The sequence below is a fragment of the Pelophylax lessonae genome (genome assembly GCF_965119305.1).
Source record: "Pelophylax lessonae genome assembly, chromosome: 2".
Taxonomy (NCBI): domain Eukaryota; kingdom Metazoa; phylum Chordata; class Amphibia; order Anura; family Ranidae; genus Pelophylax; species Pelophylax lessonae.
Genome location: NC_138769.1, coordinates 172,554,506 through 172,582,060, shown reverse-complemented (window position 1 = coordinate 172,582,060; position 27,555 = coordinate 172,554,506). Strand labels below are relative to the sequence as shown.

At 45.6% G+C, this 27,555-nt stretch overlaps 1 protein-coding gene across 1 annotated transcript in view; it reads right to left on the bottom strand.

Moving 5' to 3' along the window:
- The window catches only part of EIF1AX (eukaryotic translation initiation factor 1A X-linked), a 30,964-nt gene extending 4,727 nt beyond the window's left edge, over positions 1-26,237 (bottom strand). Inside the window, exons 1-6 of the mRNA XM_082245346.1 lie at positions 26,024-26,237; positions 20,398-20,481; positions 10,620-10,723; positions 2,832-2,882; positions 1,508-1,589; positions 1,327-1,418 (exon numbers count right to left, since the gene is read on the bottom strand). Coding sequence (XP_082101472.1) covers positions 1,327-1,418; positions 1,508-1,589; positions 2,832-2,882; positions 10,620-10,723; positions 20,398-20,481; positions 26,024-26,039 — 429 coding nt within the window. The 5' untranslated portion in view covers positions 26,040-26,237. The remainder of the gene's footprint in view (positions 1-1,326; positions 1,419-1,507; positions 1,590-2,831; positions 2,883-10,619; positions 10,724-20,397; positions 20,482-26,023) is intronic.
- Between the last annotated feature and the right edge of the window lie 1,318 nt (positions 26,238-27,555).

Below are 27,555 nucleotides of genomic sequence, written 5' to 3'. Positions count from 1 at the left end.
CACTCTGCCCCCTAATTTTGAATATGGATTAAAAGTTTTCTGTGGTAATTATATGTTATTACTTTTTAGAATTGGCAATTACCTTGAGAAAGGCAGTTTTTGAATAAAGCCGAAAGGAGTCGGAAATCCCTATGTTCAGTCACATCTTCAGTCGCTTTTCAGCATGGATGTCTAACACTAACATCGGGAATCACCATCTCTTCACTAATTCGCAATGTTAACCATTGTGGCCTTTGAAGCCGTGTGTAAACAATGCGCAATAATGTAATGAATGATTAGACCGATAGTCTACTTTTTGTATGAAGTTTTTCTTTTAATCAAATAAAATAATGTTTTATTCATAAATCTACCTTTTTGCCTACACAATCACATTTATCGTTTAGTTTGAGCATCCAAAAGAAAGTTGTGGTGTAAAGCAGGATGGAAGATCGGCCCTTGAAACAGCAGATCTTCCTTGAGAGGAAATCTCCAGGGAGCATCGGCGACCAACCTTACAAGGTCTGCGTACAAAGACCACCGAGGCCAGCCTGGAGCCACTAGAATGACCGGAATCCCTTCCACCTCCATTCTGCGCAGCAGCTTCGGCAGGAGTTTCAGCAGAGGAAATGCATAGATCAGCCGATACTGACCCCAAGGAGCCACCAGTGCGTCTGTGGCGTCGGCCAGAGGATCACTTGACCTGACCACAAACCTCTGAACCTTCTTGCCTTGCACAGTGGGCCATGCGGAAGAGCCACACTTGTCTATCGTTTCTTACCCCTAAACTAGGCAGAAACAAACTGAGGGCTGTAGCAGAGTGTGTGGGGTTATGCCTGCAGGGACAGCCCCAATCAGAGTGGTGAAAACTGTTTCCTGCCTAGTGTCCTACTCCTGTAGGGGGCAGCATAACCCAATGGTCAATAAGGCTGCGTCTGTCAACGAACGATAGGGAGATCCCAGTATCCGCTAAAAGAAACTGAAGTTGCAGCTCACACAGGGCTATGGACTCTTGACAGCACAGATTGGCCTAGTGCTGTTAAAATGGTGAATCTGCTCCTTTGTATCTGAAGTACAAGGTGAGGAGGATCTAAAACCTCTGTTTTCATTATTTTGTCTCTTGTGGGGATATAGCCCCTGTCATTAGAAGGGTAAATCTCTTTAATAAATAAAAAAATAAATAGAAACCTTTTATTTTAGGGTTACTGACACGATACCAAGGTTCAGTTATTTTCTCAATTCCTGACAGTATTACACGCTAGTCAGATGCCGATGAATCATGGATCCTGCTGCAGTACTAAATCATTACAACTTCTCACACTTAAAACAGTCACATTACAGAATACTTACATCATCAATGTCTTCATCATCATCTCCAATATCATCAAATTGGATTTCATCGTCGTCACCAGGGCCAAATGTGTCTGTTTCATTGATTTTAGCTAAAAAACAAAAAGAAACCATATTGCAGCACAGCTTTAAAAATACCAACATATCACATAATGGTCAGCTGTACTGTGGCTGCTATTACCATGCTCTGGGAGTTCACCATAAGCCTTAAGACTCCTTGCTTCATCTGCATTATACTTTAGAATAACATCTGCTTTGTTGTCCTGGTAAGAGAAGACAGCTAATAAAATAACACACAGGTAAAATTCTAAAAGCAGTGTCACGCAAGCAATTCTGACAACTTACAATATACCCAATAACTAGCATTCAACTTTTTTTTGCTGTCTGTCCCTTGCAGGCTAAAACTACAAGAATTCCCCCATATGTTGGACACTTCGTAGCGCTTCAGTCAGCAAGGGAGCAATACCCATTAGGAGTAGGAACTTCAACGAATATGCCATGGTCAAGGTGTTAACAGCTGCAGAGCTCACAAGTTTGACCTGGCCCTTACAGGCTGATTGATGTAATGAACAAGGGCAAACACATCTATGTTAAGTGTGCAGAAACTTTAGTTAATGAAATGCTTAACACTAGGGGTGATCAAAGGGGTTAATGTATGCCTGTTGGTGCTTACTCACTGTGGGGGGGGTTCTGTGACAGGCACAGAGAGATCGGAGTTTCAGCTTAGCTGAAGCTCCGGACCTCTCCCTGCCTGTGTGACAGAAGACTCGCCTGCTTTGCTTACATAAGCAGGCGGGTCTTCTTTCAGTTTCTCAGACGATGGCGGAAGGCAATCGCCACCGCTCCTCCCGCGGCCCGCCATGTCTAAACACAGCAGGAGCGTGGCTTCGGTGGCGCGCAAGCGCTGCAGAGACCACGTGCACAAAATCACAGATCTGTGATTTTGCGCAACCGAGCCACCCTGCCGCAGTATATTTGTGTGAGGCGGTCGGCAAGCGGTTAAAACGAGAGGGTTTTGTAGAATGATTAGCAATCATACCTCTCGCTCAGAAAAGGATTCCTTTAAAAGAAAACTGGTACTTAAAGTAGGTTGCTTTTGCTCACCTAAAGAAAAAAACTGCAAGTTTTCTGGCAAGCCTAAAAACCTGTGAAGTTCATATTTTATTCCAATTAACAGAACGTTGAAAGTAATAAAACCAGAGACCGCAATGCCAACTGGGATTTTCAAAGTGTAGCTGAAATCAGACCTGACCTCATCTTTTGTATTTTGTAATCAGAAAATTTTTTTTTTTTTTTTTTAGTTTTTAAACCAAACCAATCTAAAAAAGGCCTAAAATTTGCATTTTAGCACGTTACAATTTTTTTTTTTTTTTTTTTTTTTTTTTAAGGAGTACACTTAACAGGCAAGAAAAATAAATAAATTCAATGTTAGGGGTTTTTTTTTTCTTTCAAGATACAACAGTTTATACTCTTCACTTTTTGAGCAGTGGACTGAAAGAACTTACTTGGTAGTCTCGTAAACCCACTAATATTATATCCGACGTGTTAATCCACACCTAACAAAAAAACAAAAATAATAATTTAGATAAAGTTCGAAGGATTTAAAACATTGGTACAAATCAGCCATGTTTTTTTTTTTTTTTTAAATTCCACCCTTAGTCTTTTATTTATTTATGTATGCATGCATATTATATATATATATATATATGCAATAAAGCCAATTCCCCCCCCCCCCCCCCTACAATTTAGAGATCACCCCCTACCTCACACCAGGCTTTAAGAGCGAATGGTGAGACTTACGTTGACCTCCTTTAGAATATTCATAATAGAGTAACACAAGACCTCACATATATTTGGGGTTTAGGAATAATTTTAAGAGAATTTTAGAATACCACAATACCATGCCAAGTACATGAAGAAACAAAAGGTTTTAGCACGAGTTAATAAGAGTGTACATTCAATTTTCACCATGTCATCAGAATTGACAATTATAAACTCATATTTGATATACAACGACTTAAAGAGGAGTTCCACTTTAATACAGTATTCTAAATCACTAAACATTTCTTAGATAATACCTGGTAGGGCTTAACCTATCGACTATGAAAATAGTTGTCAACCCTTTTCATAATGGATTAGTTGGACAGCCGATTCAGTTGGCCTGCATACAGAATGCAGTATTTGTTTACATATCAGAAAATACAGTGCAGTACACATACAGCTCCATACACCCTCCATACATGGCAGTATACACAGTGCAGCACACATACAGCTCAGTACACCCTCCATACATGGCACTATACACAGTGCAGCACACATACAGCTCCATATATGGCAGTATACACAGTGCAGCACACATATAGCTCCGTACACCCTCCATACATGGCAGTATACACAGTGCAGCACACATACAGCTCCATATACCCTCCATACATGGCAGTATACACAGTGCAGCACACATACTAGGGCTGCCACGACTCGTCGACTACAAAAAATCGTCGACGTGCGGAAAATGCGTCGACGCGTCAACACGTGACGTCACACGCCCCCGGCCGGCCGCAGCGCCGCTTGAAGCATTGCCGGCTGGGTGAAATTCCCCCGCCGGGCTCCGTCGGAGACGAGAGGTAAATGCTGACCGTCTCCAGCACCCCTGTACTCCCTGTACTGCCACAGCTTCTGCCGCAACACACATTCGCCATCCTCCCCCGATCACCCAGCTACTTAGACATGTCACATTTGCGGCGCTACACCGGCTTGTAATGGTCTGTACTAGGTGGGAGGGCTTACTGGGGGGTCTGCACTGGAAGGGGGGCTTACTAAGGGGTCTGTACTGGAAGGGGGGCTTACTAAGTGGTCTGTACTGTACAGACCACTTAGTAGGCCCCCCTCCCAGTACACTAGTACAGACCCCTCAGTAAGCCCTCCAACCTAGTACAGACCCCTTAGTAAGCCCCCCCTCCCAGTACAGACACCCCAGTAAGCCCTCCTACCCAGTACAGACCCCTTAGTAAGCCCCCCTCCCAGTGCAGACCCCCTCAGTAAGCCCTCCCACCTAGTACAGGGCTTACTGAGGGGTCTGCACTGGGAGGGGGGCTTACTAAGTGGTCTGTACTGGGTGGGAGGGCTTACTGAGGGCTCTGTACTGGGAGGGGGGCTTACTAAGTGGTCTGTACTAGGTTGGAGGGCTTACTGAGGGGTCTGTACTAGGTTGGAGGGCTTACTGAGGGGTCTGTACTAGTGTACTGGGAGGGGGGGCTTACTAAGTGGTCTGTACAGTACAGACCACTTAGTAAGCCCCCCTTCCAGTGCAGACCCCCCAGTAAGCCCTCCCACCTAGTACAGACCACTTAGTAAGCCCCCCCCCCTCCCAGTACAGACCACTTAGTAAGCCCCCCCCCTCCCAGTACAGACCACTTAGTAAGCCCCCCCTCCCAGTACAGACCCCTCAGTAAGCCCTTCCACCCAGTACATACTGTACTAGGTGGGAGGGCTTACTGAGGGGTCTGCACTGGGAGGGGGGCTTACTAAGTGGTCTGTACTGGGTGGTAGGGCTTACTGAGGGGTCTGTACTGGGAGGGGGGTTTAGTAAGTGGTCTGTACTAGGTGGGAGGGCTTACTGAGGGGTCTGTACTGGGGGGGGAGCTTAGTAAGTGGTATGTACTAGGTGGGAGGGCTTACTGAGGGGTCTGTACTGGGAGGGGGGCTTACTAAGTGGTCTGTACTGGGTGGGAGGGCTTACTGAGGGGTGCTTACTGAGGGGTCTGTATTAATTACAGGATTAATTAGCTAATCAAAAAGACACTAAATTAAGCAAAAAAACAAAAAATTTAAATAATCGAAAGATTATTCGACAGACAAATTAATCGTTAGTTGCAGCCCTAACACATACAGCTCCATACACCCTCCATACATGGCAGTATACACAGTGCAGCACAAATACAGCTCCATACACCCTCCATACATGGCAGTAACACAGTGCAGCACACATACAGCTCCATACACCCTCCATACATGGCAGTATACACAGTGCAGCACACATACAGCTCCGTACACCCTCCATACATGGCAGTATACACAGTGCAGCACACAAAGCTCCGTACACCCTCCATACATGGCAGTATACACAGTGCAGCACACACACAGCTCCATACATGGCAGTATACACAGTGGAGCACACATACTGCTTACTACACCCTCCATACAGGTCAGTATACACAGTGCAGCACACATACAGCTTACTACACCCTCCATGTCAGTATACACAGTGCAGCACACATACAGCTCTCTATACCCTCCATACATGTCAGTATACACAGTGGAGCACACACAGAGCTCACTACACCCTCCATACATGTCAGTATACACAGTGGAGCACACATACAGCTCACTACACCCTCCATGTCAGTATACACAGTGGAGCACACATACTGCCCACTACACCCTCCATGTCAGTATACACAGTGGAGCACACATACAGCTCAATACACCCTTCATACAGATCAGTATACACAGTGCAGCACACATACAGCTCAGTATACCCTTCATACATGGCAGTATACACAGTGCAGCACACATACAGCTCAGTATACCCTTCATACATGTCAGTATACACAGTGCAGCATACATACAGCTCAGTACACCATCCATACAGATCAGTATACACAGTGCAGCATACATACAGCTCAGTACACCCTCCATTAGAGCTGGGCTCAGGCATGTTCAGGATCCCACCTGCCTGATCCTGCCAGGAAGCAGACACTGCACACGGCTAATCACAGGCAGTGAGACATTTCCCAATCTGTGCAGCTGCGGATTGGGAAATGTCTCACTGCCTGTGATTAGCAGTGTGCAGTGTCTGCGTCCTGCCGGGATCCTAAACACACCCGAGCCCATTCCTACCCTCCATACATGTCTGTAAGCTTGTGAATGTGTGAGGAGCAATGCTTCATGGGACAAGTAGTCCTGGCAAGGAGAAGGAAGTGATTTGAAGGGATTCTAAAGGCAATTTTCTTTTACCATGCTATAGGGGGAACTCTATATAATACTTTGCGCTTGCTATAGGGGCACTCATAAGACAAGTGGAGCAAGAAGCGCCAACAGGGCACCCCAGAAGAGGAAGTACAAGTACTGATACTTTTTCTTAAGTACTCCCCGATATCAATTATCGATACCCATTTTTAATGTTGTCAAAGTTTTTGACTAATGAAACATTTTTACAGTTTCTTTATAAAATTATGAACAGTTCTTCTATGGCTCTGAAATTGCGCTACTTCAGTGTGATTTCAAAGCCGCAGATTAGGGCAATTTGGACCTCTGATTTCATTACAGCTTGCGACTTCATTTAACAGAACTCAATGCAAGTCAATGGAATCGCAAAAAAAGGTATCAGCTTTAATATCACAGCACCCTTTCCAGCAAACTATACAATGAAAAACAGGGATATTTAGTTCACAAATAGTCCATAGAGAATTTGTATTGTTACAATCAGGTGCTAAAAGGTCATACCCCTTTGGCACCTGATAGTTTAAATACATGTACAAACTATTGGAATTTGAGCACAGGTGTATCTTTTCTCACCATATACCTGGTTATTTGTATTTACCACTGCATAGAAGGATATTCGAAAATAAAATTGTCTTTTTTAAAAACTTTACATAACTAAAATTATACGCCACACTGAGGTTTTTTTAATCTAATTAAATCGAAAAAAAAAAAATCAGCCAACTCCTCTATTATGAAAATAATCATGCAGCCCTAATCCATGGAATTCATAGACTGGCACAGACGGATTTTGAAAAAGTGTAATGCGTACGCCAAATTAATGCTTATTGTGCTACTTTCAGAATGCACGCGAGACACTTTTGCAAAATCTGCTTGAGAACTGTGCACAAAACTTACTAAGCTCTAAAACGTAACATATTCATAATACAGCTAAAAATAAAGTATATTGGCAAAAACGAAAAAATTATGAACCTGCAGGTGGTAAAGAATCTGGTAGGGGTACACAGGAGAATGTTTCTCTTCATGGAAAACTTATTTTATGCCCAACAAAGCCCTTTTATGGGTGAAAACATGTTGAGTTTGAGGGATCAAAAATTAAATTAAAATCAGGGGATGTAGGGGGGGGTGGGGAATACGACTCACTAGTATGCCCAGATTTTGGACTCGAGATCATTTTTGTTCATGGAAAACATATTTTGGAGTACCCCATACCAGTTTATTTACTCCCTGCAGGTTCATGATTAGGCTTTTGCCAACATACATTTAAAAGATTTTTATCATTATAGATCCTAAGAAAATGCATACATACATAGAGCCAATATCCATAACAGGAAAAACCACCACTTTTCACAGTACACAGGGAAGGTACATATGAACTAGATCATCAATGAGCAAATGTCAAATAAAACATTACTAAAAGAAAAAACATTTCAAACCAGTAAGGCTACATTCACATGTGGGCGTAGCGGATCGAGGGCAGCATCGCCACGATTCTGCCCGCAATCCGGAAATCATTACAAATCGCGGGATGCCTGTGCATTGCCCGTGATTTGCAATGGCACCCCAAACGCTGTGCGATGTTGCCACGATTTCCACCTGCCGAATCGCGGTAACATTGAGCAAACAAAATTGCGGGACGCATGATGCCCAAAAAGGGTACAAGAGCTTCTTTGGGGTGTCATGTGTCCCATGATTTTGTTTGCGCAATGTTACTGCAATTTCGGCAGGCGGAAATCGCAGCAACATCGTACAGCGTTTGGGGTGCCATTGCAAATCACGGGCAACGCACAGGCGCCCCGCGATTTGCAATGATTTCCAGATCGAGGGCAGAATCGCGGTGATTCTGCCCGCGATCCGCTACGCCCACATGGGAACGTAGCCTTAGGGTTTTATTGTTAATGTGCGAACAAGCAAATAGCAAAACTGCCCACAAAATCATGCAGTAAGCTAGCCATTCGGAATATAAATTCAACTAATACCAGCCCAGAAAAGCCCTGGTATGTGTAAGACATTGGCAGATCTGATAAAAGCATATTATCACTAAAAAAAAAAAAAAAACAGTATCTATATTAAAAAAAAAAAAAAAAAAAATAAAAAAAAAAGGTATAGCCCAAGGATGAACTATAGAAAAGAAGAAATAGAGACGAGGGGAAGAAAGAGGGAGAGGAGAGAGATAGACCTATAGCTCACATTCACAGGTTGTAAAAGTTATCCAAGTGTGGAGGAGAGGCACCTACACACGGTTTACCCATGGCTCCCACGTTTGTTAAAAGTTTATTATGCTAGCTACCCTCTCATGTAACATAACCCAAGACACGTTATGCTTCATACAATCGGGGACTTCCACGCTCCTGCTATGGTGATTTCAGCCCCCAGAAGCATAAAAACTGAATGAACCTTTTCATAGGGTGCATGTGGTCTGGGAGACCATTCAACAGAGCTACTGAAGGACGTTGGTCTATTGATATCCCTGTTACTTACCAAATCACTCCACTCACCCACTAAAAGCAATTCCCAGTATTGTAATAAAGCTATACTGAGAGCATAATTGAACTTCGAGGGATGGGACAGGTGTCCCTCAGCTGCCTCCAAGAATTTTTTTTTTTTTTTTTTTTTTTTTTTTTTTTTTTGAGTACAAAAAATATATAATTTTTCTCTCATCCATCAAGGGACATGGAAAGTCTAACAACTGGACATGCAAAAAGCAGTCCAACTAAGGGGTGGCCAACAGAGTAAACGCTAAACAGGCCTAACAAAACAGGAGACAACCTGCAGAGTGAAGAGCTGCATGCAGTATCTTACACCTGATTCTGGCATCAAATGTCTACCTGGTACAACAAAGAATGTGAGAACATAAGACCAGGTGGCAGCCTTGTTATTCTGGGAAACCGTTGTTTGATGTGAAAAAGCCCAAGAAGCCCTCACAGATCTAATGAAGTGCACCTCGACAGGAAAGGGTAGAATCAAACCCATGAGACCATATGAACTGAGCCACTTAGGCAGGCCATAGACGATTCGAATTTCGTTCGAAAATCGTAAATGGCAGTGTTATCGAACGATTTTCGTATCGTTAGTGTGGTATGTAAAACGTTCGATTTTCGTACGACAGCAAAAATTCACATATCCAACATGTTGGTTTTTTTTGCGAAAATCGGCCGAATTTCGTATCATTAGTGGGGGAGTTGTATGATTTCGCCTAACAAAACACAGAACAGTAGGGAGTGTGTCCGGTAGAGATGTGGTTAAAAGGCACAAAAAAATAGTGTTTTGTCGTACGATTTTCGGCTCACATTGATGGTACACTCGATGATGTGCACGAGTGCCGCTTTCGTTTATCGAACGATAAATCGTACGAAATTCGAATCGTCTATGGCCTGCCTTAAAGATGGTGAAATAAGAAGCCACTGCACCCATGAGAGAGACCACCAATATAAAGGTTGAGCCCAAATGTTTCTGAAAGGGAACGAGAAAGGGCAGAAACTTGACTTTTGATGGTGATGAGAGCCAGATGTTGGTCCTAGCCTCAGCCACAAAGGAATCAGGTATTCACAAAAAATTTGGTTTACGTTTCCTGTTGAAGGTGGAGCCAATCATCTCTCAAGCTGTCACAGAAGATGACTTTGGGAAAAATATTTTTTGGAAAGGACAAACACTGCCAGTAAGCATTTATATAATACTAAAAATGTCTGCTTTTACCTACAATTTAAGGCTGGCCATACACTGTTCCTGATGAACCAGCTGAGATTTGAACCGTTTATGGGCAGGCTGAATTTACCAAGTTGATCAATCAACTTGGGTACAACCAGCCTGCTGGATTCTCTTGCGATTATTGCTAGCAGCTGCTATAGCCGCTAGTGATAAACACTGTCTTCTCATGGCGGGGACGGATTCCCCTGCCTGATCCTGCCCCGGCAAGAGCAGACAATGCCTCGGCAGGAGGGACTCCCTTGACAGCACTGTGTGTTAATGGGTGAATCATGTGAATTTCTTTCATGCACCCCGTAGTTGCAGGAAAAAAAAAATAAAAATCTGCACAGTGTATGCCCTGCCCAAGTTGCTGACAGGGTCTTTAAAGGTCACCTCATTTGTACTCATGGGATAGTCCCTATACATATGCCAATTAAAATATATATGCCTAAGAGCCCCGTATGTCTTGAAAATAGGTTAGAGATTTATGGTTTTATGCACTGTCCTGATATTAGAGAGGTGTAATTTATGTGACACAGATGCTTACAAAACAGACTTCGACAGAGCCAATTCATTTCATGGGTTACTCTAAAAACGTCACCTACCTTCTTCCTCAGTTTTCCTCTAATGTGACATAGTCTCTTCACTCCATCAAAACACATAGCTTCCAGTCTACCATTTCCCAACATCTTGATCACCTGTGCATATTCTGGGGAGATAGATCAGGTAAAGCACTTAATTTTCTAACAATAGCAATAGAGTTTAAAATTTAGCATGCAACACAGTAAAGAGATGTATAGTGAAACAGAAGAAGTATTTTAAAACATTAGAAAGAATACAAAGTTTGTCATAAGTGTATTCATAACAGATAAAGTGGCTGTAAACCTGAAAAACAAAAACATTTTTTTGTCTTACTGTAAAATCCTTGTCTCTGATGTTCACTGATGGACACAGCTCTAGGTCTTCAGACCATTGGGGTTATGCTGCTCTATCGTCAGGAGTAGGACTAGGTGGAAAACTTTTTGGTTACTCCCCTGAGGCAGTCCCAGAGGGTATACCATCACTTCCTGCTATAGGACTTCAGTTTGTAACAAGCAGTGTCAGAAGAACACATAACTCAACCCAACAGAGGAGCGGGTGCTGTGTCCGTCAGTGAACCTCAAAGAAAATTTTACAGTAAGACAAAAATCCAGTTCTCTTTCGTTCAGCCTGCAAATCCTTTCAGCCAAACGCTGCATTCGAACATGCAAGCACATTCACATTTGTGAATGTGTGTACAGACGACCATGCAGCCACCTTGCACACCTGAACCACTGACACCCGAAGAAGGAAGGCCCAGGAAGCACCAAGCGCCCTCGTAGAATGTGCTCTAACAGGGAAAGGAGGAAATGGTCGCAGCAGATGCGGCCTGCCCCTTACGAGGTCCATCCGTAAGAAGAACCGGATTTCCGATCCAGTTCAGTCACCGCCAGCTAGAGTTGCACAAATCTGGCAAAAATGAGAATAACGATTTTTTTTGCTTAGAATCAAGATCACGATTCTCAAAATCATTTTTTTATTAACCATTTGCAATAAAGCTGTGACTGATTAGCCCCTTCCTCTGTAATGGATTACCCCTGGGTACTGCTGGCATGTACTGCTGGCTGGCACTGCTGTGGGTACTGTTGGCGAAGTGTGAGGAACGAGCAGAGATGATGCTTCCTGTATCTCAGCTCTCCTCGGTCTCCTTTCACAGGCGGAGTGCATTTGATATCACTCCGCCTGTGACAGAACGGAGCTGGAACTACACAGGAAGCATCGGCTCCGTTCTGTCAGCTCAGCTCTGACACAGCCGTGTTATCGCCCGGTCGTCAGCCAGACATCCCAAGTCTAGCATGCAGGCAGCAGCTTTCTGTGCCATAGACACATAAAACACTGAGAATCGTAAACATTCTGGATTGAGATCGTCGGGGTGAATCGAGATCACGATTCCGATACGGTAATTCGTGCAGCTCTCCTGCCAGGCACACCCGAAACGCCCTGACCACATCCAAGGAATGTAAAACAATTTGTCAGGATGTTTCTGCTTAGGGAATAAAGGTAGCACAATATCTTCATACAAATGAAACCCTGAGACAAACTTAGGAAGGAACGCCTGACAGGGTCGCAACACCATTTTGTCCCTATGAATCACCAGGTAAGGCGACCGACAGGACAACGCAGCCAACTACGACACACTACGTTTAGAAGTAATAGCGACTAAGAAGGCCACCTTCTGCGACAGAGTGAGCAGAGGAAGTTCTTGAATATTTTTAAAGGGAGGCTTTTGAAGCTCCGATAGTACCAGATTGGGATCCCACAGGAGGTACCAGGGATCGCCCGGGAGGAGCCAGATGGCGAACTCCCTGTACAAAAGTGTGAACCAAGGGCTTTGCCAGTAATGGCCTTTGGAAAAATATGGCCAAAGCAGAAATCTGGCCTTCGATAGTGCCTAGAGACAAACGTTGATCCACACCTAGTTGTAGAAACTCCAACAGGTGAGAAACTGAAAAGGAACGGAGAACCCCCCCGCGACTCACTCCAAGTTATGTACGCCTTCCAAACTCGATGATAAACGTTCCTGGAAGTAGATTTCCTAGCTTTTAACAGTGTGGGAATCACTGACTCAGACAGCCCTCTGTCATTCAGCACCTGGCTTTCACTACCCAGGCCATTAAAGGCAGCGACTATAAAAGCAGGATGGAAGATTGCTCCCTGAGACAGAAGATCTTCCCTGAGAGGAAGTTTCCAAGGAACGTCTGCTACCAGCCTTACCAGGCCTGCGTATCAAGACCGACAAGGTCAGTCTGGTGCCACCAGAATGACTGGAATCCGTCTTCCTCGACTCTGCGTAGCAGTCTCAACAGAAGTATTAGAGGAAAGGCATAAATCAAACGATACTGGCCCCAAGGGGTCACCAGGGCGTCTGCCAGAGGATCCCGAGACCTTGACACAAAACTCCACACCTTCCTGTTGAGACGGGAGGCCAGTAGGTCCACATCGGGGATTCCCCACCAAAAGGCACAGTTGATGGAACACTTCCGGGTGAAGAGACCATTCTCCCGGATCCAGCGTCTGCCGACTGAGATAGTCACTTGCCAATTCTCTACCCCTGGAATGTGCACAGCATAGAGGGCCAGGACATATCGTTCAGCCCACCTCATGATATCGGCCACTTCCCGGGCCGCCAGGGCATTCCTTGTGCCCCCTTGATTGACATATGCCACAGCCGTAGCATTGTCTGATCGTATCCTCATAGGGCGTCCCTGCAGACGATCCGTCCACTGAGAAAGTCTGATCGTCCAAATTTCCAGGACGTTGATCGGAGGTCTGGACTCCTCGAGTCCATACACCTTGGCCCTAATACACTCCCAAGACACCTCCCCATCTGGGCAGACTGGCATCCGTGGCGATTACATTCCAATAAAGGGGGAAGAAAGGATTTTCCCAAACGAAGTGCCAGGGAGCGGAGCCACCATAGCAGAGACTCCATCGAACCCCGACTCAATGGGATCAAATTGTCCAAAAACAGCGGATCCTTGTTCCATTTGGTCATAATCTCCCTTTGCAGAGGTCTGGTATGAAACAGCTAACAGAACCGCCTCAAAAAGGTGGAAATCCGATCCAGCACTTGCATGCAAGTCCTGAACGACGACCGACAGTTGGACAACAGGAGCCAGAACCGAATCCTGTAATTTCATTATTTTCACCTGAGGAAGAAACACCCGAGTTCAGGGTCAGATCCAAGTAGTTCAGCTTGGTGGATTGAGTCAACGCCGATTTCGGGAAAATTTGGTGTCCATCTGAACTCCTATAGAGTTCGCACAGTAATGTCCAGGTTGGCTTCTAGAACCGAGGAAGACGCTGCACGCAGAAGCAGATCGTCCAGGTAACCCAGCACCGCAATCCCCTTCTGTTGTAGCATGGCCATAACTGGGACCAAAACATTTGGGGAACATCCAAGGAGCTGAGGCGAGACCAAAAAATGCCAAGAATTGATAATACTCCTCGCCCACGGCAAAACGAAGAAAACGCAGATGCCCGACATATTGGAATACGAAGGTAAGCGTCACTGAGATCGATAGAAGCCAGAAGATGCCCTCGATGAAGAAAAACTACTACTGTGCAGATGGACTCCATCCGAAACTTCTGAAGCCGTACAAAGTGGTTCAGAGCCTTGAGATCCAAGATCAGACAAACCTTCCTGGGAAATGTAAACAGATTTGAATGAAAATCTTGGAAACATTCTGACTCTGGAACCGACACAACAACTCCTTGTGCTAACAGGTCCTGCACTGCACCGTAGAGGCTCTGTAGCCTCTCGTGAGACAGGCGTAAGATGGAAGGAAAGAACCTTGCGGGAGGCAAGGATCGAAACTTGATCTTGTAACTGAATCAACTCGTGGACCCACCTGTCCTGAATGAGCAAGGTCCACAGATCTGGAAAAAGGCAAAGATGTCCCCCCACCCCAGATGCGGGTGAGGGGGCCCCTTCAGGCTGGCGAAGGCTTGTCTGGGGAACCAGAAGTGCCGCTTTTGACTTACCATTCCAGGGTCTCTTAGAGCCTCCCGCAAAATTACGGGTGGATCTCAAACCCTTTTCCTGCGATCCAGACGGACGAAAAGGGCCTCTTGTGAGCTGAGAAGAAAGGACCATGTTTACGACGAGGTTCCTTGCCCCTAACAACCTGTGGAAGTAACAGTACTCTTATCTCCCGTAAGACCCTTAATGATCTTTTCCATAGAGGCCCCGAACAAACAGCCACCTACAAAGGGTAGAATTGTCAGCACCTTTTTAGGACCCTGGTCGGCCGACCAGTACTTTAATCATATCATGCGGCCAAGAATCCCTGCCGTCACCGATACCCTGCTGGCCAAGGAGTCGGGATCCAAAGATGCATCATACTGTAACCCCTGGATCAACTGATCCCCCAGCTCAGGAGGGTGTTGACTCCCTTCCAGATCTTGGCGTAAAATCTTTAACCATTCCGTTAAAGCGGAGTTCCGGCCCCAAAATCGACAGTCGATTTTGGGCCATCCGCTTGCTATAGGTCACCTGAAACAGAAATGGATAATTACGATTTTATTTTTTTTTTTTTTTTTACTTACCTTGTAATTGCAGAAAAATATACTCCCCTTTCTTCCCCTACCTCCCTCGGCGGCCACGGCCTGCGCCGTCACTTCCGCTTTGCAATGATTCCTGGGAGCTGAACGTCATCGCTCCCAGGAATCAATGCGCCTACACCGGCGACGTCAGTTCCGGTTCAGGCGCGCCATACCTTGCTAAACAGCTTCTGGGCATGCCCAGAAGCTGTGCAAGGATGACGCTGCAGCCCCGGAAGTGACGGCGGGGCCGGCGCAGTGCATCGCGGGACCGAAGAGGACGGAAGAGAACGCAGAAGAGGATCGCGCTGGCTTCAAGCTGCCCACACCTGAGATGGCAGCGCTGGAGAAGAAATTTTAAAAAAGTGAGTATTTCTTCTTGCAGGTAAGTGCGAACCGGGACAGATCAGAGGCTATCCATTGTGGAATGTACTAGCCCTGACTGTCCTGGGGGTATTTTCATTGAAATTTTTTTTTGTGCCCGGAACTCCGCTTTAAGGTCCAAGATACCAAAGTGATAGCAATCACTGGTCTCAAAACAGAACCAGCCACTGTGAAAAAGGTACCGGACCAGAGCCTCAGCTCTCTTGTCCATGGGATCCTTAAAGGATGGATAATCCTCAACCGACAAAAGTGTGGCCTTATGTTGCCTGGAAGCCTGAGAATCCACCAGCGGTGGAACAGTCAATTTCTTCAGAAGAGACGCCTCAAAGGGATATCTCCTAGCGAAGCGCTTAGGTATTCCAACCATGCGCTTCGGGGGAACCCCACTGGACTAGACAATCTCATCAAAATAGGCAGGAAAGGGGGGTCACCTTGGAAGATGTGCACTGGCGTCGCTGACTCAACATCAGCTGAGTACTCCAACTTTAAAGTTTCCCACGCTGACATAATTAGGGCCTCCACCAGCGTTTTTTCATGGACGGCTGCGGAGGACGACGACGACGACTCATCCTCACTATTCCAGCACTCCACGTGTGTGGACGCAGACCAAGTGGGTTGACTCGTCCGTGGTGGCCAAATCCACTTGAGACTCTCAAGAAGGCAGAGGATACATGTGAATGCGGGGGGCGCTTCTGGTTAGGCCTTCTTCGCAGGGCCATATCTACCTTGGATACAAGTGACTGCAGGGCTGCCGCCATGGCTGCCAGGGCAGACAGACCAAGAGGGTCAGCTTTCAGGAGTGGGTCAGGTGGTGATACACGCTCCAGAGGCTTCATTTCCAAAAAGGGGTTAAGCGGAACCACATCGTGCACGAAAGAAAAAAGAAAAAAGGTTTTTTTTTGCAAAAAAGAAGAGGAACCTCCCCCCCGTGCACCGCTGGAGCACCACATGAATCAGCGCAACCGCTGCGCTGTATAGCAGGGGGAAGGATCGTATACCCCCCAAAAGCTGGAGAGCGCCAAACAGCCTGTCACACTGCGATGGAAGAGGAAGCGCCGACACTGACACTAGAGGCCCCCGCAGCACATCCCCGCACTCAGACTACAAGAAAATGGCTGCCGTTATGCTCTATAGAACCCTCCTCACTCTTGATGGTGTCCTCTTTCTCCTCTCTGGCTGGTTCAACTCCAGGGGCTGTTTTGACTTTGGCTCTCTCTCCCTCCTGAACCACCTCAGCCTCCTCTCACTCTTGCTCTCCCTTCTCTCTCAGCCCTTTTATTTTCCCGGGCTCCAGGCTGTCCCTCTTATTTTCTCAGGGCATGCTGGGGCTGTAGTTTTTCTTTGATTAAAAAAGGAGCTATAGTCTTCTGAGACTACATGTCCCATGGTGCACGTGGCCTGGCTCCAGCCAATGAAGAGGCAGCAGGAATGAGTGGGCGGCGATCGCTGCAAGCACCGCTCTGTCCCTGTCCCATGATGCTTGACAGAAGGGGACGAGCGGGGGAAATACACTTACAGCCTGCACTCGCTTCTCCCCTTGTCACAGTGTGGGTAGTGGCAGGGGCTGTCACGTGCCATCTGTGGCACCCGTGCCATAGGTTCACCATCACTGCTCTATGGGAAACCCAAAACATGGGCGCTGAAGCCAGGAATGCAGAATCCACGGCAAAATGGCAGTGCTACACGGGACTCCACTGGACCCCAGGGAAGAGACATCCAGCTGGAGGGGACCCCCCAGGGACTCCCCTGCAAGACCAAGGTACAGGCACCCCAAAAAAGGGGGGCCAACAGCGGCACCCACCATTCTCTAGCCCAACACCAGACAAGCCCCCCTACCCAAATGCACCCGTGCCCCCCCAAAAGGGGTTGGGGGGGCAGGCGAGGGCAACCCTGCTGTGGAGATGGGGGAAGAAGGACACAGGAGGGGCCTATTATCCCCAGGGAGGGCCTGCAACCACCCCAGTAATTCCGTAAGAAAGGAGGGGGGGACACTACTCATCACACCACTGCACGGTACCAGGTACTCCCAGCAGTCCACCACACCATATTGGAATGGGGGTGCTGTGGCCTGAGGTATGCTGCGACTCCTATCGTGACTGCTGTCGTGACCAGGGCTATGCGACCTTGCGAGGTGTTTCACTCGCCAGCCGCCCCTCCCAGTGGGGCTATGTCGCAGCCAACCTAGCGCAGAGCTAATAGTTGGGACGCGCTCGCAGACTAGACTGGGAAGACCATAAGAATCTACGATATCCAGTGTGTCGCCTAGTCTGGCTATTGATTGTAGTTCACACAGGTACAAAATAAAAGCAAAACATTCCAAAAAAAAAAAAAAAAAAAAAAAAAAAAAAAAAAAACTATAGCAGGAAGTGTTGGTATACCCTCTGGGACTGCTTCAAGGGCATAACATAGGCATTTTGCCGATAGACATGGGGAAAAAAAAAAAAAAAAAAAAAAACCTGATTTTGCGCGTGGTGCATTTTTTACGTGTTTTCAATGCATTTCAATGGGGAGGTGCATTTTTTCTAACTGACCAAATATGCACCAAGCAGGATTTTTTAGCACTGAAACAGACCAGTGTGAAGACATACATAGAATTAAATGGGATGCATTTTTCACCTTTAATGCAAAAGCACTTCAAAACTTACACACTGCAAATTAAAGGAACACTTCTTAATCAGAGTATTGCATTAAGTAAAAAAGAAAAAAAAATAAAAATAAAAACTCCTGGGATGTTGATCTGGTCAGTTAAGTAGCAGAAGGGGTTATCTATTTCAGCTGCTTTGGTGTTAATGAAACAGGTGCACTAGATGGGCATAAATGAGAACCTCCGAAACAAGAATGGTTATTCAGTTGGTGGCCACTGACATTTTTCCCTACTCATCTTTTCTGACTGTTTTTGACTAGTTTTGCATTTGGCTAGGGTCAGTGTCACTACTGGTAGCATGAGGCGATACCTGGACCCTATAGAGGTTGCATAGGCAGTACAACTCCTCCAGGATGGCATATCAATACGTGCCATTGCCAGGTTTGCTGTGTCTCCCAGCACAGTCTAAAGAGCATGGAGGAGATTCCAGGAGACAGATAGTTACTTTAGGAGAGCTGGACAGGGCCGTAGAAGGTCCTGAACCCATCAGCAGCATCAGTATTTGCTCTTTTGTGCATGGAGGAACAGGATGAGCACTGCCTGAGCCCTACAAAATTACCTTTATCAGGCCAGTGGTGTAAATGTCTCTGACCAAACAATCAGAAATAGACTTCATGAGTGGCCTGAGGGCCCAATGTCCTCTAGTGGGCGCTGAGCTCACTGCCCCGCACTGTTGAGCTTGTGGCATTTGCAATTAAACACCAGAATTGGCAGGTCCGCCACTGGCGCCCTGTGCTTTTCTCAGATGAGAGCAGGTTCACCCTGAGTGCACGTGACAGACATGAAAGGGTCTGGAGAAGCCATGGAGAATGTTATGCTGCCTGTAACATCATTCAGCATGACCGGTTTGGTGGTGGGTTAGTGATGATCTGGGAGGCATATCCATGGAGGGACACACAGACCTCTGCAGGCTAGACAATGGCACCCTGACTGGCATTATGTATCGGGATGAAATCCTTGGACACATCAGACCCTATGCTGGTGCAGTGGGTCCTGTGGTCCTCCTGGTTCACGACAATAACCGGTCTCAAGTAGCGAAGAGCATGCAGCTAGTTCCTGGATGATAAAGGAATTGATACCAGTGAATGGTCCTCACTCTCTCCTGACCTAAATCCAATAGAACACCTCTGGGACATTTTGTATCAGTCCATCCGACGCCACCAGGTTGCACGTGTCTGTTCATATCAGTGATGCCCTGGTACAAATCTAGGAGGAAATACCCCAGGACACCACACCTGTCGTCTCAGGAGCATGACCCGACGTGGTCAGGAATGCATACAAGCAGATGAGGGCCATAGAAACTACGGAGAACCATTTTGGAGTTGCTGGAATTAAATTTCAGCAAATTGGAAATAATTTTTTCACTTTGATTTTTGGCATCTTTGAATTCAGCCCTCTATAGGTCGATAATTTTAATTTCCATCAAAACTACGTGGCATCCTTTTGTTCCTAACACAGCATCTGTTGCAGAGCTTTGGGGGGCTAAAAAATCTGCACCTGACACTTCTAGGAGAGTCAGATAGCTTGTCCCTGTTGCATTGGATTAATATGCCTTGATAAAAATCAGCATTTTAAACCAATTAAAATGTCCTTTTTCATGTCAAAGGCATTTCTTGCCAGCATTATTCAGACTTAAAAGAGGAATTAGGCCCCTTTCACATGGTCAGACCGTGGTTTTTCATCCACCCGTTGAGGAATGAGAAATGGACAGCAAAGCATTTCTATGACTGATGTGAACAGATTGATATAAAAGGGGATGGTAAGCGGATGATCTAAGTTTTTTTTTTTTTTTTTTTATGTAAAAAAGGTACTAGCAGATTTAAATACACTAACGAAATTGAATCCAAACTCCAGCTAATACTTTCTAATCAGGTACAGTAAACCGTTTTTTTTCTCCCTTTTAGGATAAGGGCTTTACATGAAAGAAAGATGATCATTCTAAGCACCGCCCCCCGCCAGTCTTAAATGGTCTGTCTCATTGGTGTAAGCTGATATATCTGCAAGAGAGACTGTTCTTTTGAAAAACAGCAGACTTACTGGCTGGATCACCAGATTAAAACAAAGGGAAGAAAGCCTATAAAAGTAAACTAATACAGCCATCACATCTATGAACTGGTAAGCTGCAATATAAAAAGGTTTGCTTTTGGGTTTACTGCCACTTTAAAAGAGAAAGCTGTAAAGAAAAACGGTATTAGTTGTTACACAACTTCCGAAAGAAATGTAGTGGTCCTTACCTTGTCCATCTTCTTTAAACACCAATTCTCTCTTTTCAGATTCATTTTCATTCTTACCACGCCTTCGGTTTTTACCTCCCTTACCTGCAAGGAAAGACATAAAATGTTAATAAAACACTCAGTGCACAGAAATTAAACACAGCCTGTCCACCTCCTAGCACTTCAACAATAAACACCAACTATTTTCTTCATAAAAGGAGACAGAAATTGTTGGAACCAGTTAGGTTTTTATTGATGTATAGTGTCCTTGTTGGGGAGTTTGCCTCCTGATGAGTGATTTTTGGGACTGGGGTTGAAACCGGATACCCAAAACCAGTACACCAAGCAATTAACTACATCCAGTGGTTAACTGGTCTTCTAACAGCATTGGTAAAAATTGGAACTACAACTATTTTATCATCGAGTGTCTACTTCCAGAAAATATTTAATACTTTGGGGGTTTTATGCAATCTTTGGAGCTAAAATAATTTTGTAAACATGTAAGCAAAATGGCAAAAACTGCTCTGGCAGCAAAAGAGATAAACGTGTGGTGTTGTGCAAAAACATACAGCTGAATGAACATTGTGTGAACAAGCCTTAGGCGTCATGTACACTAGCAGCTCCTAAACTTGAGTTTAGGAGCTTTTAGTGTTTTTTTTTTGCTAAAACTCCTAAACTCAACTCCATGAAAGCCTTGTACACAGACTTTAAGCAGTGTTTAGGAGCTGGTAAATTTAGATGGTTAAACCTCCCTCTCCTGAACGCGCAAGAATTGCATTCTGGATAGGAACGTTTTGACTGCCGGCCACAAGAAAACGCAAACCTAAGGCCTGCCTACACCCTGCCTACATTTACTGCGTCCGTGGGAAACTGCAAAATGCAGTGTGCTTTTGCCCCGATTTGCATTTTCCCATGGCCGGCCGCCAAAACGTTCCTATCCTGAACACGATTCTTCCGCATTCAGGAGAGGGAGTTTTAACCTCACCTAAACACAGCAGCACCTAAACTCGGCAATATAAGCCTATGTGTGCATGGACAGATAGGCTTTTATGGAGTGGAGCTTAGGTGCTTTGGCAATAAAATGCCAAAAGCTCCTAAACTCAAGTTTAAAAGCTGCTGGTGTAAATGATGCCTTAAAGAGTAGCTCCAGGCTGCCCCCCAAAAAATAAACACCTGTCCCAGGATGCAGCGATGTCCCCACCCGAGTAGATTCTTTAAATGGCTTTGGGTGCAGGCGCCAGCATAAGAGAAACAGGCAGTGAAGCCTTGCGGCTTCACTGCCGGTTTCCTACTGCACATATGCTTGTTGAATGGCTCCGTAGTCTTTTGGAAACTGATGTGTCCTATAAGGCTGCGGGGGCTGAACTTTTGGCTCAGATTGCCGCGGTGCATATGACCACGAGTAGTTTTGGGTTAAGTTCTGCTTTAACCCTTAAGGAACGGGCCTATTTCTCACATTTGTTGTTTACAAGTTAAAATCAGTATTTACTAGAAAATTACTTAGAACCCCCAAACATTATATATTATTTTTTAGCAGAGACGCTAGAGGAAATAAAATGGTGATTGTTGCACCATATTTGAGCAGCGGTCTTACAAACGCAATTTTTTTGAAAAAAAAAAAAAAATACTCTTTTTAAATAAAAAGATAAAATAGTATAGTTAGCCAAATTTAGATCAATGCCCAACATGTCATGCTTTAAAATTGCGCATGTTAGTGGAATGGCGACAAACTATAGTACTTAAAAATCTCCATAGGCGACAATAAAACTTTTTACAGGCTACCTCTGTTGAGTTATAGAGGAAGTCTAGTGCAAGAATTATTGCTAAAGCTTTATCACGGCGATACCTCCCATGTGTGGTTTGAACATCATTTACATATGTGGGTGTGACTAACGTATGCGTTTGCTTCTGCACGCGAGCTCCGAGTGACAGGGTGCTTTTACTTTTTATTTTTACACTGTCCCTTTAAAAAAAATTTTTTTTATCACTTTTATTCCTATTACAAGGAATGTAAACATCCCTTGTAAACGAAATAAGCAAGACCGGGCCTCTTTATTGCGAGATCTGGGGTCATAAAAAGTAATTTTATATTTACCCAAACAAAAAAAAAAAAAAAAAAGAATAAATTTGGCATTTAAAGCCATTAGATGGAAGTGACGTCTAACGCCGCTCCAGTCCTCCAAGGACATAGAGTTGAGTGAGGGCCATCTTGCCCTCACTCGACTGCCTGCCTATAGCTCCAGGTGATCGGATCCTTTCCCCCTTTACCGATGGCTCCAATAAGCGGGGAAATTACTGGAAAACAGCAGGAGGGGGCACCTCTCCCCCTGCCTATAAAAGTGATCCCGTGGCAAATCGACTGCCAGGACCTCTTATCGGACGCCGAACGGCCAACTGTAAAAAAAAATATCGGGTTATGTCAGCTAGCCATACTAGTATTTAACGTCAAAGTAATGACGTATATATACAGTGGGAGGTCTGGCAGTGGTTACGCTTCCATTCACACTTGAGAGTGTTGTCCAATCATTCCCAATGGGCCCATCCACACTTAAATATTGTGTTGCTTGATGAGTGAACCTGAAGTGAAAAAAAGTACATTCTCTGGGGCAGAATCCCATTTTTTTTTTCCCTTAGGGACGTTAACCACTTCCTTACCGCTGGAGGTCATATGACATCCAGGGCTTTAAGTAGGGATATCTGAATGATGCCTGCAGCTGCAGGCATCATTCAATTTTTTTTTTTTTCGCTGGCAATTCCCTGCACCATAAGAACAATCACAGTGGCTGTCGTTCTTACAGGTGGCGGGAGGGGACATTCCCCACTCCAGTGCTTATACTGGCTCGCCCGTGCGATCGGCGAGCCAGAGAAGAAATCTGCCCGCGGCAGAAGTACACCATAGAGTCTGCCGAGGACAGGCAGTCTCTTAAGGCCCGTACACACGTACCGATCGTCGTCATACAAACGTCGGCGGACGAAAGATCTGCCGATTGTACGCTTGTTAGTATGGTGCCTCCGACAGCTGTCTGCGCACATTCTGCGGACAAGAGTCTTTCTTGCAAACATAAAAATTTTTGTCTGCGGACACCAGAACGGACGATTGTTCGCCAGTCAGTACAGAATTCTGCCGACAGACCGCAGATTTGCAAGACTGGGCATGCTCAGAAAAGAAAAAACACAGGGAAAGTTAACCATTACATGACATCACTTCTGCAGTCAGCTGAAGTCGGCGGACAAAATTCGTGTGCTGTCTTTGCACTTTTCAACAGACATCGACATCCCGGGGAGAAAAGACAAACGTTTGTATGACGACGATCGGTACGTGTGTACGGGGCTTTACTCTCGGAGGCCCGGGCGCAACGTGATGACGTCACACCTGGCCTGGCAGTTGTCAATACTTCCGAGATAGCCTGAAAACAAAAAATAAAAAATTCTAGCCTGTAGGAGGGATCTGGGATCTTCTTGACCCCAGCTCTCCCCATAACAAGGACCTGTCATTCACTATTCATATTACAAGGGATGTTTGATGTTTACATTCCAAAAAAAAAAAAAAAAAAGGGAAAGTGTAAAAATAAAAAAAATGCAAGTGCCCCCATCCCCAGGTGCTCGCACGCAGAAGCAAACGCATGCGTACATCACGGCCACATATGTAAACGGCGTTCAATCCATACATGTGAGGTATTGTTGCGAACGTTAAAGCGAAAGCAATAATTCTAGCACAAAAACTCCACTGTAACTCTAAACTGGTAACCTGTAAAAGATGTTAAAGCATTGCCTATGGAGATTTTTTTTTTTTTTTAAGTACCGAAGTTTAGCGTCATTCTACGAGTGTGTGCAATTTTAAAGCGTGACATGTTCAGTATCCATTTACTCGGCATAAAATCTTTCATATTATACAAAAAAATTGGGCTAACTTTAATGTTTTGTTTTTTTTATTTATAAAATCTGTTTTTTTTTTTTTTAAATAGCGTTTGAAAAATTTCTGCGCAAATACTGTGTGACATAAAAAGGTGAAATGACCGCCATTTTAAACCCTAGGGGTCTCTGCTAACAAAAAAAATAAATAAAAATTAATGTTTGGGGGTTCTGAGTAATTTTCTAGCTAGAAATGGCCCGGTATGGAAGTGGTTAAAGCGGAGTTCCAGCCACCGAAAAAAAATTTCAATGAACATACCCCCAGGACAGTCAGGGCTAGTACATTCCACAATGGATAGTCTCTGATCTGTCCCGGTTCGCACTTAACTGCAAGAAGAAATACTTACTTTTAAAATTTCTTCTCCAGCGCTGCCATCTCAGGTGTGGGCAGCTGAAGCCAGCGCGATCTTCTTCTGCGTCCTCTTCAATCCCACGATGCCCCGCCGTCACTTCCAGGTCTGCAGTGTCATCCCTGCACAGCTTCTGGGCATGCCCAGAAGCTGTTTAGCAAGGTATGACGCGCCTGCACCGGAAATGACGTCGGGGCCGGTGCAGGCGCATTGATTCCTGGGAGCGATGACATTCAGCTCCCAGGAATCATTGCAAAGGGGAAGTGAAGACCGGGCCGTGTGGCCGAGGGAGGAAGTGGAAGACAGGTGAGTATTTTTTTTCAAGGCCAGTAAAAAAAAAATCCTAACTACCCATTTCTTTTTCAGGTTAGCTATAGCAAGCGGATGGCCCAAAATCGACTATGTCGATTTTGTGGCCGGAACTCCGCTTTAATGATGCTTGAAAAACATGCAGGCAATAACACTGAAAAGTTTTTGGGGTTTGAAAATGTGCGGTATTGCAATCCATGCACACAAAACGTACAAAAAAAAAAAATACAAAGAATCTCCTCCCTACGCTCAAGTGTGAATGAGTCCAAGTGCCAGCCAAGATGATTCTGCTAGCAGATGTGCCCTGGGTTTGGGGGCTCCCATTGTGTGCCCATTGACAATCCAGCCCATACAGAGTTATGAGCAGGAGAGCTGGAGTAGAGGCTTGCATACACTTGCTATGCTGTTTAAAGTGTGAGCCACATTTGGATCGCTCTTTATACAAACAATAGACAGGCAGTGAAGAAGCTGTGTTTCATCTCCTCATCACCCACTTTACCCCCCTGCAGTTGCAGTGAGGCCGAGTGTAACAGAGGGTATCATTTCTGCCGCAAAGCATTGCGCTTGCCACGGGTTTACTGCAGCAAAGGGAGGGGGGCAGTAAAATTGGAGCACAATTGCAGTAACATTGCAGCTCAATTGCAAGCGTCTGCAGGATCCTGACATTGCAATCCACTGATCATGAGTGCAATGCTCGGATAGATCCTGTGGAAAAAAACAAATACACTCTCTCTGCTAAAATATGAACATTTGTTATTTTTTTCTAAAAGGTGCATCTTTCCTAATAGGAAGCAGACACCAGCATCATGTGACCTGTTAGAAGCCAATCTTATTTATGTGACTGAAGGCATTTCAGGCAGAGGACAGGGATGGCACTACCATTTCCTGAGGACAGGTCTCCTCTGAAGAGTAAGCACACACAGAGGAGAGGGTTGTGTATGTCTATGAGCTCTGAGGGTCACACACACTCTCCACTAATACAGCCTTCCCCTCCCCCCTAGAAATGCGGAAAGGCCGAGGCTTTTCTCTGCTCTCCTGCTACACATGACCCTTATCTGTGTCTCCCTGGGCCTCACCTTTATTCTTCGGCATTGTGCAAACTACCGGCTGTGTGGATGTATCAGAGCGGCTGGATCAGGTTCCCGGGCGGGGGCTGAGCTCACTGATGTCGGCTGTCCTGTAACTTGGGTCGTCAAACACCCAGAACCGACTAGAACGGACTCGGCTGCTGATCCCGCGTGCGTAAAGAACCGGCGTGCGCAGCCGTAAAAGGAGCGTCATTACGTCGGAAGCCAAGACGTACAGATCACATGACTTCCGCAGGAAGACGAGGCTGCTGTGAAAGGTGCCAGCCAATCAGATCTGAACCTAAGCTCTTTTTTTTCACTAACTTTATTCCTACAAGTGATTCTGTACATTCTGACTGGTGGCTACAGACTCTGATTCTGTCATGGTCAGCGTTCTTGATATGGGGGCCCTGCACAGTACGACTGCTGACACCACCAAAGGACTACACATTGTATTCAGTGAATGGAAAGCTGTCAAAGGGTGCACATACTAAAATATAACTAAAGGCAAAACTTTTAGTTTTGGATAAAGTGAAGTGGGATTAGAACCCATATCCGGTGTTTATTGCTGTTTGTGTTAGGCCCCTTTCACACTTGTGCGACTTGGGACTGCAAAGTCGCATGCCAAGTTGTACCCAATGGTTTCCAATTAGTACCATGCATATCTGTGCGACGTCAAGTTGCAGGGACTTCAAAGTAGTCCCTGCACTACTTTGGTCCGACTTTGATGCGACTTGAGGTTCATAGACCTCAAGATTACACAGGCTTTGCAATAAGGCCAGTCAAATTTGTGCAACTTTAAGGTAAAAGGGGCCTTAGGAAGAATCACTCTCTATATTTGTCTTATTTACCCACTTAGGCCCCTTTCACACTGGTAGGACCTAAAAGTCGCACCACTTTCACGCAATTTTGCCGTGACTTTAACTGGATTTGAAGCAATGCCTGTGTAATCTTAAGGTCTATGGACCTCAAGTTGCATCAAAGAAGGACCAAAGTAGTGCAAAAAGTACTTTGAGGTCACACAGATATGAATGGTACTCATTGGAAATCATGGGGTATGACTTGTCATGCGACTTTGCAGTCTCAAGTCGTACAAGTGTGAAAGGGGCCTTAACCACTTTGCCACTGAGTACCGTAGTACTACTGCGGGAAAGTGGTTCGTTATCGTCTGACGACGTAGACCTACGTCGTCAGACACTCCCCCTTGTGGGCGGCGCTCGCACGCCGCCGGAGGCTCGCTCCCGCTGTATTCAGTCACAGCGGGAGTCGGGCCAGGGGAGGAGCAGCGGCGATCGCCGCTGCTCTGCCCCGATCGTCGGGGATCTAGTGTGGAGATCCGCCTGCCTGTGTAAACACAAGCGGACGGATCTCCCAAGTGACAGGGAGTGACAGATCGGAGTGTTCAGCATAGCTGGACATCCGATCTGTCCATGTCTCACACAGTAACCTCCCCCCCCCACACGTCAGTAAGCACCAGGCATACATTAACCCCTCCCTCTCCAATAAAATTAACCCCTTCCCTGCCAGTGTCATTTTTACAG